Source organism: Cottoperca gobio, chromosome 15 (genome assembly GCF_900634415.1).
Source record: "Cottoperca gobio chromosome 15, fCotGob3.1, whole genome shotgun sequence".
Taxonomy (NCBI): domain Eukaryota; kingdom Metazoa; phylum Chordata; class Actinopteri; order Perciformes; family Bovichtidae; genus Cottoperca; species Cottoperca gobio.
In genome coordinates this window covers 9,259,030-9,279,523 of record NC_041369.1, presented here as the reverse complement: position 1 = coordinate 9,279,523, position 20,494 = coordinate 9,259,030, and the positions used below count along the sequence as shown (strand labels likewise).

Sequence of the window (20,494 nt, the reverse complement as noted above, 5' to 3'; positions counted from 1 at the left end):
TCTCTCTCTCTCTCTCTCCCAACTCATAAACACTCGGGCTTCCATTCTGCAGAAAAGCCATTTTGCCGTAACTGCTGTGTTGGTCGTTTTCTGGGCTGCGGGATTACAGGTTATTTTCAGGCCTCCAGATATACACTGGCAGACCAGTGTCCCACTGACCCTCCAAAGCCTGCAATTTAGCAGGGTTATTTATGGAGCGAGGAGAACACATCCTCCCCGCCTGCTCCTCTGCTTTCATGATGCTGGACAGCCGCATTGGCGCTTCCCACTCATGCCTCAGCCCTCCCCTGCTTGGTGAGCATGGCACTTTCTCTGTGAGTCACAATCCTATTACCCCTCTACGGCCTCGTGGTGGGGCGATAAGAGCAGCCTGGCACCCTGCAAGAGGGGTAGCGCTGAGCCTTCTTTATCTGCGGTAGGTGGCTTAACTATGGGAAGAATGCTCCACAGAGCTTTTGCTCTCATCATTTCAGTGGGAATTAGCTTTTGCAAAGAGGTGTGTATGTTTGTAAAAGATGAAATTGCCTGGAGAAAAATAAACCAGAATATGACTGTCAAAACATTTGTAGCACAAGAGACTTTGAAATAGACATTATGATAAAAATAGGGCATGAAATAGACTTCTGTCATCTGTAGAGAAAACAGAACTGCATTTCATTTTTTTTTAGAACAAAAAACATCTGTATGTCAGGGGTCATCTGCTATACATTTTCATTTTCAGGAACACGGCACACTTAATAGGAATACGTTTGTATTCATGTATTGTAATATACACAGTTAAAAACAGGTTTTCACTGCACAATGACATTCTTCCTTTGCCTCCCACTCTGAACGCTGTTACGAGGTATAAAGAGATAAATACAATAAAACAAATAAACACTAATGTTCCATATACACAAGTACTGTGGAAATAAATGCCAAATGATATGTAGGTATGGGCTATTATTCACACATTTCAATTTGACAACATTTATGCACAATTTGAAAGTAAAACTGCATCTCCTCCTGACTTGCTAAATGTTACCTACAGTTGGTACATGCTCGTAGTCTCATAAGGCTAAAGACTATTTACATTCACTCACAAATGCACAAGACAAGCACACAAACAGCAATACAGAGACGCAATCACCTCACACGCAGTGTGATATTTATCCACATCGTATTCTATGTTTATGCAAATAGCAACCATTTCTTTGCATAAATAAAACAATTGCAGCCGACTGCAGTATATTTCCCTATGTACTTGCCTCTGCTGTGTGCTACCAGTTAGATATATTAAAAAGCAGACAGCCTATCTCATCCTCCTCTCACCACCTGTAAGGAAATGAATGTCACATCATTGAGATTGCCTCTCTTTTATTGCAAGTAATATTATTTCAGATGTCTATATGCTATTTGGAGCTGCCTCGACTTTACCCCATTTTGCAAATGCACTGAATTGCACTGCCGTTTGATTACGTGAGGACTCTTTATGAAAAATGCATTTGATATTTTAGACCATATTCTGCACATGCTGCAAGTTTAGTGTACACATTTCTTACTGCCGTGTCCAAGTTTCATGTAAAGCAGCTTGTGTGTCATCTGACAGGGTGTTTCATTGTTACATTTGTAGAAGTCAGTCTGCTGACAGTGCTCTTAACCCCCTCATCAAAGCCCCAGCTTTCCTCTGAACCCTCTCCTCGCTCAGGCCTTTATGTGAGCATCAATCCCTGTTCAGCCCTGTACACTGCGCCTAATTATACCGAGGCCAGCATGAGATGTAGAAAGAGCCTCCATCCTACGACTCTAACCCTGTCAAGAAGGAATAGGAAAGAAATGGGCACATAATTAGGAATCTGGTCCGTTTTCCTTTTCCACTTTCGCTCCTCTCCATCTCACCCTGCTTCATCTGCATGTTTCAGAAGGTTTCTCCAATTACTGAGGCAGTACCCCCAACCGTTTCTCCATCCGCCACCAGGGGGGAAAGTAGGAGGGTGAGTGAGGAGATGATAAAATGGAAGGATTCAGTGAACAGTGTGAGTTTAAATTAATGGTTTAAATGAGCAGTTCTACAGGAAAGAGTAAAATTAGAAGCGAGGGATTTCTGCTATATACACATGTCAGTGACTGTAAGAGAGCTTACCTTTATTTAGCCTTGTTCTTAGTAATGCACATGGACAAGCATATACTACAGTAGATATTTCACCAAAGGGACCTCCCACATGCACTGTGCTCCTGTAAAAATGGCATTGTGACATCAACTAAAGCTGGATATGGTGTGAATCAGTAGCCTTGAGGGAACATAAAGATGTCATACATCCATGCAGGAGTTACACTTCTTCGGATGAGTCATTGGGTCATGTCCTCATGGATTATCAGTCATTAGTGAGGACTGAGGCCTTTAAATGGCAAAGCAGCAATATTAAGCTTATTGAAATATTGACTGATTAGAGACATCTGAGTTTGTAGCATCCACTGCAATATATACATATTGTAAATTACTTCCACATGCACGCATAGACATACACACACACACAGTAAAGCCACCGCCACCGCCACCCTCACACTCCATCTCATTCCTCAGTTTTGCAGAATCAGCTGCAGCAGAGGTGACAATATGATGGTGCTGAGGGGAGGATGGTGAAGGTGAAAAGGACTGAAACCTGGCAGGGAGAGTGGACTGGTGATTTGGATTAGCTGTCACCTTTTCCCTCTGATTGGAGTGGAGGTTAATGTTGTTTTGGGGTGGAAAAACCCCATCATGAATACTAGGTCTACCAGTAAGCAGTACTGTCACTTCTGTATGAGGTAAACAGTTCAAAGTGGTTGACCTCTGAAGATGGAAGTACAAATACTCATGCCACAGTAAGTGTAAAACAGAGGCTTTTAAGAACATAACATTGATAGCTATTTTAATAGATTTTCCATCAGTCCTAATTTCTTCATTATTTCCCATCTTGTACGGCGAGCATAAAAGCTCTATACGACTCGTGAAACCCTTTCAGCATGTCTGCAAAGAGAAAAGGGGTTTAAAACAGCCAATTATTACGTTCTAATAGTTCCAACTGCTTAAAATATCAGCATTGATGGAAAAGGGCTCTTTGATGGAAAAGTTAGGTGTGTTTGGCTTAATGGTAATAATGCATTTAGAGGAAGAATTATAGAGAAGAGCATTTGTGACAGATGCTACAAGCAGTATCTTTCTTTTTCACCTGGAAAGGCATTGAATGAAGGACTCCCCCCCCCCCATGTCCGCTTCAGCTACTTTTACTGGGTTCGCAGTCATTGTTTCCCTGTTCAGTTGCCATTAGTTTCCTCTTAAAATAGCAGACGGCAGCAAAAACCTCCATAGCTAATCTCCTCCTTCGTAGCTGGTCAGTATCAGCCTCGCTCTGCCGCTTACTTTCAGCAGAGATTAGGATGTATGAATTCATTGGGCTGGCTGTGGCTGTAGTGGTATAAAATGATCACATTGAGCCTTGTATCATGCCACGTGTGCGACACATCCACGCGTACACTATCACTTTATATTTCTGTTGACCCCAGAGTTCTCAGTTGCACATGATTTGTAACTGAGAGCTACAGAGTCCCCTCCACCACTCTGCATTCACACGCAGAAACCAATGAGAGGCATGTCATAGCTTCTTATGAATAAAAATGGATAACATTATGGAGGTTTCATTTCAACCATGTAATGTTGCTGTCATTTCTACTTCTCGGAACCCAATGTACGCCACACCAGAGAAATATCCCCCGGAATCCCATGAGAGAAATTTCATTCTCACCCTGTCCATAAATCCTGCAACATCCTGAGACTTTGCAATCAGCCTGCGGGGATGGATGGAAACAAAATTGCCACTGTGTATAATAGGAAGACCTACAGTATTAAAAACATACTGCGGTCATGGGAGGAGGTAGTGTGGTTACAAGGTCATAGTGGGGGACCAACCTCATTTACTCGAGGCAGTAATGTTGTCGAGAAAGGATCTAGAGTACTTACCGAGCTGTGTTGTGAGAGACAGCCTCTCCTAATGCATTAATATCATGGCATTACTAATTACTAAATGACCTGTATGATACCAGTATGGATAGCCAGCCTACGAGTTGACCCTTTCAGCAAAACAGATTGGCAGAGGAGCACACGCATATGATGTGGGGGAACATAAAACAGGGAAAGACAGAGAGAGAGAGTTAGTTTTAGACAACACAACAGATTAACAAAGCACCATATTAACCTTCAGGTGCATCTAATTGTTGGGAAATTGAATGCAGCTCTCAGTGAGGGGTGGGATCGATATATCGAGCTGGCCTGGTTTACAACGTCTAATCCTGCAAATCTTCTTGAGGTCCTGAAGTGCTGTATTGAATATCTGAATGACTCGTAGAGCACTGCTTAAGCATAATTTATGTAATGCGTCTGCCTGCGTTCACATTCAATCCCACTAGTGCCCGGTGATTTTTGCAGATCAGCCGACCTTTCTCCCATCAAGATATATTAGTCTGCAATGTCCGTTGAGTACGAGGTTAGATTACTCTTAAGTATTAACTGTAAACTATCATCTTATTTTTTATCTGCTCATTCAGCTTTGCATTCTGGGATTTCTGACGGTGTTTAAACAGGAGAAAAAAAGGCAGCGCCACAACACCCAGACCAACCTGGGGTGGGGGCTCATCATTCCTGTTAGATGATTGGCATACATTCTATTAGAAGCCATATGTTTAGTTAAGAAACAAAGTCTTGTTTCAGTTTCAAATACAGTAGTTTGCTCTGTTAAAAAACCTGTGAAATCCCAGAATGCAAAGCTGAAAAAGCTGATTTGATTCTATGAAAAGAACGTGTTGTATGTAAGCTTCGAAGACATTGAAAACATCAAACTGCGAACATCGTAAGAGTGAAGCAATAATTTAATATTATTTCAACATTCAGAATGTTTTTCTTTCAAATGTTGTTAAGTTTAAATTTAAAATGGGACATTAATCGAACTTTATAATTTAGACCTTGGTACGAAAACTTTGAACCTGTGTTGCTTTACCTGCTGCTTTCTGAAAGACTTTTGTGTGCTCTAATCTTTTCAGACCTTATTAGCCATCGGCTTGATCTAAAGAGTAATTATGTACACCTAAATAGAAAAACATCTGAAGCTATTGATCACAGTTGGTTCAACCAAAGAGAAATCCAGTACGGCACAGAGAGAGTGACATATCTCCTTTATCAAGAGCTGAGTGAAGCCTGCACATATGCTCTCGCTCCCATCTCAAATGTTTATCATGAAAACAAACAGCCTCTCCTTTGTTTAGAAGCTGTGACGCTGCAAGAGCTGATACCAGAGGGGAATAACAAATGTACATTGTCTTACTTACTACATTTTTCAAACGCAAAACTGTTAGTGTTAATCAAAGGATTTCTTATTTGTAAGCATCCAACACATTTTGTATATTTCGGCTCCTTAATCCACTGAGTCTTGTCATGTGTGCAGGGTGAGCACCTACAGCTTCCTGTATGTCCCTTCACTCACAGGTTACTGTGCCACTTGTCATCTGCAGTCAGGCCTGTTATTGAGAGGCTTCCCTCTGGCCGCTTCTTTGTCTTTAGTGGCTCGATTAAATTAGACTGACACCTGGCATGGATCCTCTCCTGTAATGGCCCTTCTTTTCATCCCGTCTCTTTTATCAGCATAATCGACCTCTCATGAAATATTACAAACCCTCCAGCTCCTTCGCTCTGCTTCACTGAACTGTGTAGGTTCGAAAGAAATAAGTCATCGGTTCATGAGGCTTTGATGATATAACGAATGAAAAGAATGTATTCAAATAGGTATGAATAACATCAGGAAATAGCAGAACGTCTGCAATCCTCACATATTGTACTCATTGGGTAAATTAGTTTTGAAATTACATGAGCACATTAAATGTATGGTAAGTGACGTGTGCACACTTGTCATGTTGAGGTGGTGGTGGGTGGGCGGAGATATTTTTTACCTCTCAAAGGCAACGGTGGATCTCTATTCCTGGAAATATAGGACTGCATTGGAAAGACAGCCTTCTTCTGGTGGCTCACAGTTACACTTTGCCATATATAATGCATTTCATGCACCTTTGTTATGCAAAAGAGCCATGATGAAAAGAATTTCATCATTGAGAAATGGAATTCCAGCTGCCCCTCCTCTTCCCCGTGGTCATGAGTTGGAGGTGCAGCGCTGCACACTGGAGGAAAATCCCCTCCATCCCACTGTTGTTGAGCTGACGTACATGGCCCCTTGATATTTCACGTGTCTCTTCTATGCAACAGAGGGATGGGCAGGGAGATGCTAAGGGGGCATGTACAGAACAATCAGATCACAGTATTCTGTGGATGTGTAAGTAAGAGCAGAAAGTAACGATTGTGCCTTTTCAGTGAACCCAGTGGTCCTTGATGAAAGATATACATTATTCACATTGTATTGAGCTTACAGTATCAATGCACAATTCCTGACCTTGCACATTTCAAGCATATTTAACTACTTTCTATTGTTCATTCACAAATGCTAATTCTGCAAGAATTGCAAGCAGTTGTATTTTACCAGTGGATGCTTGCTAATGTTCTGTTCGTGCTTGGCTTGCTTTAGTGCTGCTCTGGGTGACAACATAATAATTGATAGCTAAAGAAATTCTGTTGGAATTAGATGCACCACTGGTTGGTTGATATTACATCTCTTTGTTGCCCCGGGGTGGTCAAGATCTGCTTCACGTTATCTTTGTGAGGATCCTGTTTTGTTCTCTGTCATAGGCTCGTACATGATGTAACAGATACAAATATGTCAATCCCAGTTTTTATCATAGCAAAAAATGTTAATCTCATCTTTGTGTTTTGTTTACAAACATGATTATACACTTTGTTGTTTCTCTACCTTTCATCCCACTTCTACCATCCGCTAGATAACATAACAGCATTACAGGTTCAGTGGAAATGCCACTGAAATGACATCTGCCCACACATTGACAATCCTATATAGTGTTCTTCCTCTTTTACAACCATGTGAAAAAAGCAAATGAAGCGTATATTCCACCTTCCCTATATAATAAATAAATAATGCTCATCCCACGCCTGTGTATATGTATGATTGCCTGCCAGTACAAACACACATTACTCACAGTCATTCAGACGGTGCGTCTGTATGAGATGGGCGCTTCAAATAAAGGTCTAATGCTCTCTTTATCTGTCCTTCATACATTATTTCATTATTTTCATAGGACCCACAGTATAAGCAGCTTTATTTATCAGAGCTGTCACCTGGCTTTCCTCTTTACAAAGCATGTATAATATGTCAAGTTAAAGCTGGACTGCCTGCACAAAAAAATACAAAACAAACCAAAACAAACTAGGAAAACTTCCTCAAAACACAACTATTGTATTCATCTCATGTCCTGTGATTATTTCCAGCAGCTCAACACGAGCAAGGCTTTCGTATCTCAAAGGGAAGCGAAAATAACGGGAAGGTAAGGCACGGTGAAGCTTAAATTGAGGCCATTATTGAGGGCAGTGAGGGAATAGTTTGGAAAAAAGCACAGGCAGAAAGAGTTTTAGTTGGGTCAGATGAGCACTGATGGCAGCTCCTATAAATCTCTGAAATGATATAAAGGTACAGAACATTGACTGTTAGATATTAGATTTAGATAAGATATATTTTTCTGGTAAAGTGCAATCATTTCACATTACTGTACATTTAAACCTTGATTTATATTTTTCTTTATTCGATCCAACATAAAGATATAACTTCTGACACTTAAAAACAACTTTAAGCTCTAGCTAATTATCTCATTTAATAGTAAGATGAGAAAATATTATTTGCTTCACCAACACCAGATTCATCATCAGCTTGACAATTAGGCCGCGATCGTGCAGCTGTGGTAATGTTTATGTAGAGAGATTATGGGGGAATGGGGCTGCTGTGAATGCAGGTGTATTACTCTAAATCCCTCTGTAATTGAACGTATAATCACGGCTTGAAAAGTATAATAATTTGTTCTACATTAGCCTTTACAGTATGCTCGAGGACAGAATCCCCTAGGTAACGTGCTTCTGAACGATGCTAATGGCATAGACTTTTAGATACTGTAACTGTTCTTCCTTGTAAGCGGGACATAAAGGCCAGAGGAACAGGAGATTATGCTTCACTTCTTACATTAGGACACACATGCAGGTGGGTAGAGCTCAGGGTTAGAACTTGGGTGCAGTATCACAACACTATAGATGTTATTATAATCTTTGCCATAATTCAGACAGTAATTGCCAGTGTTGGGAAATGTTCGGTCATTTTAAGGTCGAATAGAGAGAAAGTGGGCATTCAGCAAATAAAATCCAGCCCTGTAAATGTGTATTCAGGGACAGGAAATGCATTTTTTTCTTTAGCGCTGTAACATTGTGTCTATATTCCTGATTTGTTTGACAAAGGAAATACCTTGTTGCCAGTATAATGTCTCTGTTGATTACCAGACTCCCCCGCGGCCAAGTGGTAAGATCCTAAAGCAGATAAAGACTGAATGTGAGAAATGGCACAGTTAAATCATTATTCTGGCAATAACTATACAGTGCATCTCTATTCATATTTACAAATGCAAATCACGACTGCAATCATTTAAAATCTGTCACTTCACATTTTCTTTGTGCTTCCAGGAAATAATTGAACTGGAAAGCCAGATTTCCTATATTCAAGTTCTGAATGGATGCTCACAAAGCTAGACTCCCGTGCCTCTCCGTGCTCTTCCTCCACCTCTGTATCACTCTCTACGACACATTAAAACACATTAGTCCTCCCTCATACAGCTCACAGAGAGCGGGAGAGAGCCAGAGCATGTGTACAAATGAATCAGTGCTGTTTGTTGTACTGTTTCAGGCTCGAGCTGTTTCAAGTATCTTATCTGAGAGAGGCGCAGATCATGTTTAGTAAGCTCACCCTCATTATATCAGACCCTGGGGAGAGAAGGGCCCTCTCACTCCATACTATCAAAGCCACGGAGCTGCCTTCGAGGACATGCTTCAGTATGAATAGAGGCTATAGAGTACATAGAAAAAGTAGCATGCTCAGCCCTCATCACCTCTGTCAGTGGGAAGCTGCCAACATTCAAGGTTTTGATCAAGCCTTGCCGTAATGGCTGTGGGTGACAGGTATACGAGACCACGGTTGTGGAAATAAATAGCTTGATTAGCATAATGCATCACCAACAAATTCAGCCTTCAGTGCGCGTAAAATAACTACTTTTTGCCTGAGTGAAGCATTCATATACCGTCTGGGATCATATTTCATAGGACAAACAAACAATTATGTAAACAGGATATTTACCTCTGCACCTTTTGGAAGGTAATATAATTTACTTTCGCTTTGTGCTCGATACTCCGTCATGTTGTCTGTATTCGTGGCTGCTTTGAATAGGCTCTGCAGCTCCCATTGTCCACCCAAAGTGTATTCCCACTCTTTTCAGCAACCATAATTCACCTGATACTCGGAGAGCTTACTTCCAGAAATCCCAGCCATATTGATCCATCTGGAACTGAGCGACATCGCTATAAACAGGCTAATCTAACATAAAAGCTGCCCTTTCCATGCCCCAGCCTGTTGAAACGATTTGGCTCTGCCTGATAGCAATGAATAAATAAATAGATAAATGAAACGCACAATCGAAGGCTAGATCCTGCACTGCATCCCAACCGCATGTGACTGGAGGCAACAGCTGTGAGATAGGAGATTATTTGGAATAATATCCCTTACATTTTGCAGGTCTTTAGCCCCGCGGGGTTGGGAATGGGGATGACAAAGACGTGAAGGTGGCTGTCATCAGACAAACTCCTGTCTTCTCCCTTCTTCCACCAATACCTTGCAACTGAACTTTGTGACCTTTTGCCATTCTCACGTGTGATTAATTGCCACTTAAGACTGTCCACTAATAATTTATGTTATAATTATCAAGGGAATGTGCACTTTACCTGAATACTAGCCAGATCAGACTTGCCACTTACCTCTGTCCCCCCTTTTTCCATTATCCTCTCACCCCCTGCCTTGTTCCTGCTTGACTTGCTGCCAGTAGGCTGAGGTTAGCGCAATGACGGTAGTTGGGGGGCTCAGATACCCTTACATCTGTCAGGATTACAGCAATTCATTGTAACCTTCAGCAGCCCTTGCCAGATGCTCTCATAACACTTACTGGACAGTTTTTGCACTTTGGTATGCACCAGTAAGCCATGTTGTATAGATGCAAGTACACCTTTAGAGAAAGCATATGGTTTAAGGGGAGGTATGGGAAAAGGACTTTGAGTTTTTCTTTGAGATTTGTTGAATAAAAAAAAAAGAAAAGATTTTAAATAATTTTCTTTGATGAATTCTTTAAACGCACAGCTGTGTTCCCCTCCTCTCTTTGGCCATTATTAATTCATTGACATTTTGCTAGGATGGAAATCATCAGGATGTTGAGTGGATGTGTGATTGTCTGCAGTGAACAGACTGATGCTAAAGAATGTGATTCCTCTCACCATATTACTTTCCCATTGTGTTGTATTTTTTCAGTCGGTGGATTTAGAAGGAATTTTTATCCTGTTTAACCCTGCACCACATTAATATGCCTCGTAGTCAGGGATGTTTGTGCAGCATGTTAACTACGGAGTCAGGATACAACACCATCCCTCCTAAGATACCAAAGGACCTTTCGGTTCTGACTTATCTGCACTTGGAACAATCAATCTTATAGAGCTTTAAGAATGTTGATCAGTGGTAATCTACAGTCCTCCCTCATGTCAGACTCAATCTTTTCATCCTTAATTCGTATCAAAAAGTGATTAAATCCTCAATGAGACTTTGAGTCTGTTCTGTTGTCAGTATCCAACAACTCTGTTTCCCCGTTTCCCTGCTAAACCATATGTTTTAATTCTAAAGTTTGCTTATGTTATGTATATAATTCACAGTCACATTTATGATGGCTAATGAATACTACATGTCATCTTCCTCTATGCTCTGATAAGTAGATGTAAGACTGTAAACACTTTGAATAATATATAAAACATGCAGTGTAAAATCAAACAGGATGCCAGCACTGTATATCTGAAGAAGCAATTGTAAATAAATGTGGGAGATGTTTATAATTTACTTTTAGTATTTGGAGGAAAATATCGTATCACCACATTGACTTCCTCATCAGTAATACATGGGCTCTCCTATGTTTTCCTTCACTGACAAACTAGCTATAATTAGATGCCTAACCATGCATTTTATTCTTTGCCCTGTAGGATTTAATTGCATTTCATTCATAGAATTAAAATGGTTTACCACAGTAATTGTCACCTCTCATAAAACATAATATGTTTCCACTAAATACAGCCTATCACATAATGAGTGTATGGTAGATTTATATCTTTTGGAAGACTAATACTGGTATATACTATATAATAGCAAGTGATCAGAGCTGCCAACTTTAATGCTGATTTAAATCTTGCTATTAATCCAACAGTTGTGTTTGTGCTCCACGAAGAACACAGCTGTTTCCACCACAGTTCTGGCAGTAGCCTCTGGCAGCACTCCTGCCTTCTGAGCCGACGGTGACCAACACCAAAACATGTCAAGTCTATAGTCTTGAGTGGCAATTGTTCCAGGAAAAAATAAATAAGGAAAGGTCTTATGTTTACGCTTCAGAGGTGGCAGAAATGTTTATTACACAGAAACCCCGCTGTTTCTAAACTGTACCTGATTTGTAATTTGGCTGCCATAGACCAGTTCCATTTTGTAAAATGAAACTGTGTGTTTCTCTGTGTCTGTTGAAAGCAGGCCTGCTTCTGACTCCTGGCACATTCTAGAGTCCCGCGGTCTCCAGTGCAATTAATGATCTTGCTTACAACATTAGCGCCACAATCATGAAAAATCGCACGTAAGCACCGAGTCCCCAAACATATTGAGCTCAATTCATCACGGGCTTCATGCTCATTGGCAATGTCAAACTTGGTCTCAGCATTATTGAGTGCCTTGGTAATCAGGTACCTGCCATAAGCTCCCAGGAGTTATTATCTTTTTGAACCATACAGTTCATGAGGAGATATGATTCGTTTGGAAGATTCAGTCAATGACTCATCTTATTTTTGAGTTTTACAGCATACTGTATCAGGCACTCAGAGAAAGTAGAACTCAAAAATCTATAAAGTGTCTTTGTTAATCATTCGTTTTGTCAGTGCTTGAGCAGATCTTGAATGTTAAACTTCATCTACACAAGTGCACCACTTCTAAAGAGTTATTCAAAGACACAAACAGGATTAGAAACGTTCTTTTGCTGTCCTCTGTTTTTATCTGCAGACAGACGCATCAAGGTCGACCGTGGGTCAAACAGCCAGTGTGGTATGCTGGGACTTCAACATTGTTGAGGTTTTTGACGTTCAGGATTGTGATAGCGTTCTCTATCTCTTGAAACTTGAAAACATAATGGCCATGTCAAGGAGCCGTTCTTTATGACTGCAGTTGATAAAAATTCAAGATTGTAGAGATTGTTTGCTCTGCCGTCAATGTCTTCGCACCTTTAGAGAAGTGATGGCACATCAAAAAGCCATACTGTAGAGTTGTAGCCTCTTAGAATTCATATTAAGGAGGAGGAGGTATAATATTGTGTAGTTCAGTGGGATGTAGAATAGAGTTGGAGTTTGACAGACAAAACGTAGGGTGTATCAGTGGCATGGAGACAGAGATCATCTATCAACAGGCAGCTCTCCTTGCCATTGTAAATCACTGCAGTGCCGAAGGGCATCATCTGTCCACATCTCCTAATTTCAGACAAAGTATGTAGCGTTATCACTTTTTACAGATGGGATGAGCAACCAATATGTACCACTTGTTCTTTTTATTTGCATCATCAACAGTCATACACATTCGTTGGTCCCCCAGCACTGTAGCACGTAAACACAGGACTTGAACACCAGTCCGCCCATCCATTGTCCTCAGCTGACGAGCCTGTGGATGTTTATCCTACACCAGAAACAATATTAGCACAGTAAATCAAAAATATTCTGCCTGATTAAAAAGAACAAGTAAAATAAAAAGAACAAAGTTGATCAAAAACCAACATCAGTGCAATTCTGTAGCATATACAGTATGCAAATACTGATACTGTAGGATCACATTGGGAGGGAGCAGTACAGAGTTTTTTAACAAAGAGAAGTAAAAGTCCACACAGTAAGATAAACAGTTTCTAACACTGAATCAGTCATTGATCTTTTTGCTGTAAACAAAACCAAGGTGCCAGAACAATTAGTATTACACGTTAGCTGATATGGAACAGTTCAGCCCATGCTGTAAGTACTGCAATGCAGAAAGATTAAACCAAATAAATCTTTCAATGGTGATCGCTTTAAGTAAAATTTCACTGTAAACATAATAACACTGATCTAAATGAATCCTCACTGGAGTGCGATGATTGTAGGTGCAGACCATCATGCTACAGAGAGAGAGATGCTGTATTCGTTATGTGTCTCATTATATCTAGTGCCCCCTAATCTAAGACCCCTCAAACCATCTATAAGTGTCGCTTAATAGATCCAATGGATCAAAAAGCTGCAGATTCAATTGAAACCACTCAAATTCAAATGCCTAATGAAATTTTATATTGGTATTGAGTATCATACAGCCTTTTTTAGCTTCTTTATAATGCTGATGGACCAGACTGAGTCATGATATGAAATGCTCATTGGAGATTATAGAATGTGAAGTATTGCTGCTATATATGTGCATTCTATGCGAGCATAGAAATAATAAACATACTGTAGCATATTCATCATATAACATATCTTTGTGCCCCGCATTGGCCACCATTGTGGCATTATATACATTTCAAAATGTACATATATGCATATATACATGCACATCTAGTGCAAGATATTTTATATTTTTGGACTTGTTTATCCACATATTTGGACAATCCAACATTTGGAGACATCTATCTGGTCCTACTCAAGTGGACCGATTACTGAAATCAAAACCACACAGGACCCTAACACAGGTCTGAAATTAGACTTTTTTCGCACACTAGTGACAAAAATAACTACCAGAAAGTGACACTATGCACAAAGTGATAATTTTCTATTGTCCATAAGTGCACTGAAAATCAATCAAATGTGTGCAGGAGGGTTGTCAAGCGTAGAAGATGAGCTCAGGAATCTGTCCCCCCTGCACCCCAGTGCCATTAGTGCTGTCCGAGGAGCACTGATACTGAAATGTCACTTTCCCACACTGCACTTCTGTCATCCCTTCCTGTCCAAAGTAGCTGAGCTCACTACCATCCAGAACCACACTGGCAGTGTAGAAGGTATCAGGCTCGATCTGCACTGGATACTCAAACCACACTGGGAAGGTGTTGCTGGAACCATCAGAAAAGTATTTGCTGAGGTTTTGTCCCAGCAATACCCCTTGACGTTTCAACTCGATCTTGGCACTGTACTCTGCTGAGCCACAGCTAGATCCATACAGTCCAAACCCAGCGATGAAAACTCTTTTATCCACTGCGAACTGTATGCTGTCACAGCGGCCCCGGTAGCGCCACTGATTGCTTCGGTAGGCACAGGACTGGAATCTGTGGCAGCGCTGAGGTGTCAGGCCCTTCCTAGGCATGCTGACAAACTCCAGCTCAGGCTTCTTGGCTGCTGTGTACCACAGGAAGATGTCATTGGTCTCATTTAGCGTCAACACGCCCGACTGGGCTGCTCCATTGGCAAAATCATCCAGAGCCATTGTAGGGATACGTATCAGGTACATGGCCTTGCCCAAAACCTTACGCCTGTTGTCAGTCGACAAAGTGAGATCCTGTCTCTGGCACTCAGCCTCAGCCCAGTTGAGCGCCGCCTCAAACACCAATATCTCTTTAGCATTGAGTGTTTCTCGTTGTAGGATACTCTCAAGGGTCTGGGAGTCGATGTCGCAGAAGCCCTCAGAGCCCAACGCCAGCTCGGCCTGGGCATCAATCACCTCCCAGCAGCGCTGTGTCAGGTCTGGCTCCTCAAACAGACAGCTCTGGGAGAGTAACACACAGGCATTCTTGGCACTCAGGCTGGTCTCCAGAAAGTTGACGCAGGCACGTGCCAGGTGAGGGACAATGTACTTCTTGGCAGCATAAAGAGTTGCCAACACTGTGTCAGCACTCAGGTCAATTTCGTCACAGTAAATGTACCTGTTGATATACAAATGTGACTTTCTCAGCTTTATAGATAACACAGCAAACACCACAGAAATGACATGCAATACGACATGGTGTAAAATATTTGTTAAGAAGATAATTACATTGTAAAAACAGACCAGAAGACATGATTAATATTAATAACTAAATAACTTAATTTGAAGTTTTTCGTTGAATGTACGACTGACATATATTACAGTAATGTAAGCAATTGCGTTACTGTATCTTCATATCCATGTTGAAAACCAATGAAATTAAACAGTGAACTCAATTTGCAAACTAATGAAACGAGCCAACAAAATAGTATTCCTCCCACGCCCTTGTCTACTACCTACTGTAGCTCGCATGCAAGGACACAGCAAACAAAACTCAGAAACAAACGTGATGAAGAAACATGCAAGGAGGATGGAGTTATTCAGTTTCAAAGGTAGAATAAATTGAATGAAATCAAACAGATTTCTAGAGGAAGAAACACAAAAGAAATGTTTGTCTGATATGGTGTGAAACAAGTCTAAGGTGTTATTCTCAAACGTTGCTTTTTTGTCCACCAACATTAAATTCTAATAGCAGCTCGGTAGATAAAGATGACACTATTGGTTTGAAAGGGACATTATAGAAACCACACAGGAACAGGGCAAGTTGATTGTAGTACTGTATGTTAATGAGTTAGGACATAGGCGAATCCTTACTTCAGCATTGCCAGAAATGCTGCTGGTTCTACATCTGGAATATGGATTTCATCATTGTTCTCAGCCAGTTCACCATAAAACATGGCGTGGAACACTGAGCTTCCCCACAGCCAACACATACTGTTGAAAGAAGAAGAGAAAACAGAGTGACATAGTGAAAAGAGAAATGAAAACATGCGTATCGTTTGTGATTTCACTGGAAATCACATGGCATGTAGTAAAATTCAGTTAATGGAGAAAGATTATTTGAAACGGGAATTGTCCCAAATCCATTTAGTTCACATGTAGCTCTTACTCTTTACATACAAACATAAATCTTTTTGTGGATATTGAACAATTCTAATCACTGGAGAGACTGAACCTGTTGAGTCTCTCACTTAATGAGCACAGCTCAGCCAGTTATTATTTCCCCTGAGGACAGGGAGGCAGATTTCTGATGAACAGATTGCCTCTGATAAAAATAACAAAAAGAAAAAAACAACAGGAAACCCTAATAACACAACTGAACAGAGTGCAGCACGAGTTCAATTTGCTGAAATTAATGACTTGTCTGAACTTATGATGAAATCAGATGCAACACAATTCTACTAATAATTCCAGTGATAAGCACCGTATTCAAGGCTATGAATGTTGTTATTATACTCAAATACATTCATGTTTTAGTGCGTGCATGTCTTTGCTGTGTGTGTGTGTGTGTGTGTGTGTGTGTAGCACAAATATGAGTAGGTGGGTATGTGGGTGGTGTACATTTCCTCAAAAAAAGGCACAAAGACATTCTCTTAAAATCGCAGTGAACCCAATCTACCTTGCAAATAAGGGTTTTTGCAAACAATGGCATTGAACGAGTATATGAATGCTGCACATTAGACTAAGATTAGTTCCACCTCTTGACTCATTCTATTTCTAGATGTTCACATAAATTACTGCTTTTAGCTGCAAGGAGCATCCTCGATCTTGTCAGGATATAACTTTGTAAATTAAATCATAATGCATATCTGAGTTCCTGCCAATAGACACAATAAAGATTGCAGGGCTGAGCAACATTATAAACCATTTGCATAATGTCACAGCATAACGTGCAGTCAAGTCATCCTCAATGTCCTTCCTTCCATAACGGCTTTCTATAAATGCACTGAAGAAGTGCACTGCCGCTACCAATCATAGATAATACTTTTGGGTCCCATATAAAGAAGAGAAAAGATGACCCATGCAGGGCTCGTCTCACAGGGTAGATGTGGAATGGCTAGCTGAGGCAAACTCATGGCTGCAAAATCACTTCCAAGATTTAATGTGAATGTTCTAATCATATTCAAACAGAGTAGACGTAATGATGTGCTTTTAGATGAGCCACATGGCCGAGACAACTATAAATCTTAATCATTCATGTGAACATCTTGGAAAATGCAATGAGGTCAGAGGGAGGACTAAACAAAGAAGCATGCCGACCTGCATGTTACAACTGGCTTAAACCGGATGAATATGGGCCCAATTATAATAATAATAATAATAATAATAATAATAATAATAATAATAATAATAATAATAATAATGGCTATTTATAAGACATTCATTGTAACTGTCAAAACTAATCAAGTAAATGGGTAGGAAAAGTATTTCTAGGATGTGAGAGTTGAATGCATCTAACTCTATGTATTATTATTGTAACTGTGTGAGTGATTAAAAGTTGAGTAATTACAAAGCTGTCTCTGAAAAGCTGAGCTAAAGCAGAGACAAAGGCGATCCATTCTGTGTGAGATGACTGTTGAAGAGGATATCCCTTCCTCCTTCACTCACTCCGCGCTTCCATCCGTCAGCCTCATTTACATAAATAATTGAGGACTGTCTAGAAAAGACACATGGTGCGGAAGTGAGACTGGAGCACAAAGGATTGCACTTCCATTACTGCTGGCAATGAGGAGGATTCTTTTTATGCTGATATGATATGAACAACACTGGGCCGTGCTGACTGATTGCTTGTTTGATAATTTCCTCCCTGCTATCGTGACTTTACTGGTTAATGAAATTCTTACTCTGTGTCCTGGCAGCCGCTGGGTCCTTCCAGGCTGACCCACCACAAAGTGAACATCTGCCATCAGCTCATTGTTGAACATTACTGAATTTCTAAAAAGGGGGAAAGAAACAACAACAAAGACAAGAGAACATTTATTTTACACATTTTTCTCTGTACATTTGTTTTAGAAGAGAAGAAGAGGAGAAAAAGCACAACTTGGTGATATTAGGGATATTAGGGTGAGAATAACGGAGGATCAATGCACATAAAACCATTTATATGTATTTTATGTGAATAATAAGACTCCCAAATACAAATGAGTCTTTGGCAGAAGTAAAAAAAAAAAGTAAATTACATGTAATCTTCTCTACTACTCTTAAAACAAAAGTTGAGTACAAGAGTATGATAGTATAAGGCAAGACATGTCATTGATTAAACAAGTCTTAGATAGCACACAAACACACACTTAAACTCTTTATATCTACATAGAAACAGGCAAACAAGACAATGAACTGAATGGAAAATCCCCGCTGTGAAAGAATGGGACCAACAATGAAGCTGCGTTCATATATTATTGAGTACTGGAACATGTCACAGGGGTGGGTAAACAGCCCCATGAATTTCTGGAGAGACAACAAAGCCAGGTCGGAAAACACACGTTTTGTTCTGTACAGCTGTGGTCTTTTATTGCTAGGCCAAGGTAAATATTTAGCTTTTAGTACAGAGCAGCCTCTGCCTGTTGTGCATATCAAACGCACTATGTCAAAGCGGGAAAGTCTGCAGGAGCAGGAGAGGGTGTAAACAGATATCCCCAGCAGATTGAGGGCAGGGCAGATGGAACACCCACCCATACCACACACACGCACACACACACACACACACACACACACACACACACACACACACACACACACACACACACACACACACACACACACACACCTACACACACAAAGTGTATACAAGAGTAATTACCTTACATATACTGTATGTTTTGGGATACGTTTTTTTAATTAAAGGTTCTGTAAAAAAAAAAAAAAAAAAAGGTAATAGAAATGCAGTGGAACATGCAGCTCTTATCTATCATACTTTATGAGAAATATTTAATTAAGAACATTCATCTTCCCTGAAAACTGTTGGGACAAGCAGTAATGGTTCCTGGTTCAGAGCCAGGCTGACTGGTTGTACCTACCTCTCTCTTATAGTGGAGTAGAGTCCTTGCCAGTTACAGTTCTGTATGGTGTTGTTGTTGTTTAGGTTCTGCTGCTGGTACTGTTGCACTGTGGTGGATTCCGGCTTTTTGGTGGGAAAAATATCCGATGCCATCTTCTTCTTCTTGCTCCTCAGAGTGATTATCTCATAACAGACAGGGGGCAGCTTGGAGCTGCCACTGGCATTCCCTTTCTTGGAGCTTTTACTTGACTTGCTTTTTACTGACTCGGGAAGCATTAAAAAGAAAGTCAGACATTTCATGTTCCTTCCCTTGGCATCGACCATGAGTGTGTTCAACTGCTGAGCAGTGGGATTGCATGCAGAGAAGACATTCACCAGGAGCAGGCAGCTGTGAGACAGGACCGAGGGGCACAGCAGAGACTTGAGCTGTACCAAGCAGTGTAGTTATCAGAGTTCCTCACAAGTTTTCACCTTTTTGGAACTAACAGGACAACTAACTTGTTGTCCCCTTTTCTTCACTCCTCTTAAAGAGACTCAAACTGGTGACCCGAAGGCACTTTTCCTGTGTGAAGTTTGATCTGCTGACGGAAAGGCTCTTGGGGTTCCCATCCCTGCTTGTCCAGAGTGATGAGATCAGCTCTTCAAATCACATATTTTTCTCCTTTGCTCCCCTGCCTCTCTCACTCACTGCTTTGCTGAGTGTTGGCTTGACAGCCCCAGATTTAGTACAGCTGCAGAGGTCCACAGGCAGGCAGCGGTGTTTACTCAATTCCTTTCATTTCCCACTCTTCCTCTTTCTGTGCTTCTCTTCCTCTTTCAGTCTCTCTCCTTCTGTGGATCTACCTTTTTCTCTCCAACACTTGTTCTTTTCCCCCTCTCTCTCCTCCACGGAGCAGAGTCCTCTGCAGGATGCTGTAACCGTGGATGCTGTGTAGCTCTGCTCAGCCACTCGTTCTGCTGACTACAGAGGTTGAATGGGAGAGCGCAGAGCAGATGGAGAGCCCCCCTCACAGCACAGTACACGGCTCTCTCCGTAGCTCAGCCAATGGCAGCGCACAGCATTCATGATTGGCTAATGCAGCCTAGTGCAGCACAGACTTGAATATGCAATAGTCAACGTCTCAATTAAAGTGACAGCCATGCTCCATAAGAATGATATATTTATCTACAGGTTTTGCTTCCTGTTTGTTTTACCTGGAGCCACAGCATTCACTTTGTGCCACAGTACTCCATGTTATCTTTCAAAAGGGCAATGCAAATGTACATGCTCTTTTTAAGGGCAGAATTTGCTTAATTCATGCGTCCTCTGACAGTCGTACTTCTTTTTTAATGAGCTTTTCATGAATTTATACAAAAACAGTTGAATTTGCAATACATTGGTCTCTGCTGCTTTGATTGGGTTCATGAACTCTAAATAGTTTTGTCAGTACAAAACCTTTAGATGCAAGATCCACATATGATTTATAGACAA

The 20,494-nt window shown here is 40.8% G+C and overlaps 1 protein-coding gene across 1 annotated transcript; it reads right to left on the bottom strand.

Annotated features, from left to right (window-relative positions):
* Positions 1–12,810: 12,810 nt before the first annotated feature.
* btbd3b (BTB (POZ) domain containing 3b) lies at positions 12,811–20,017 on the bottom strand. The gene is given in 5 exon segments (XM_029450453.1): positions 12,811–15,144; positions 15,840–15,943; positions 15,945–15,959; positions 17,870–17,960; positions 19,043–20,017. Coding segments are annotated over 5 exon segments (1,548 nt in total). The 5' UTR covers positions 19,348–20,017; the 3' UTR covers positions 12,811–14,111.
* Positions 20,018–20,494: the final 477 nt, after the last annotated feature.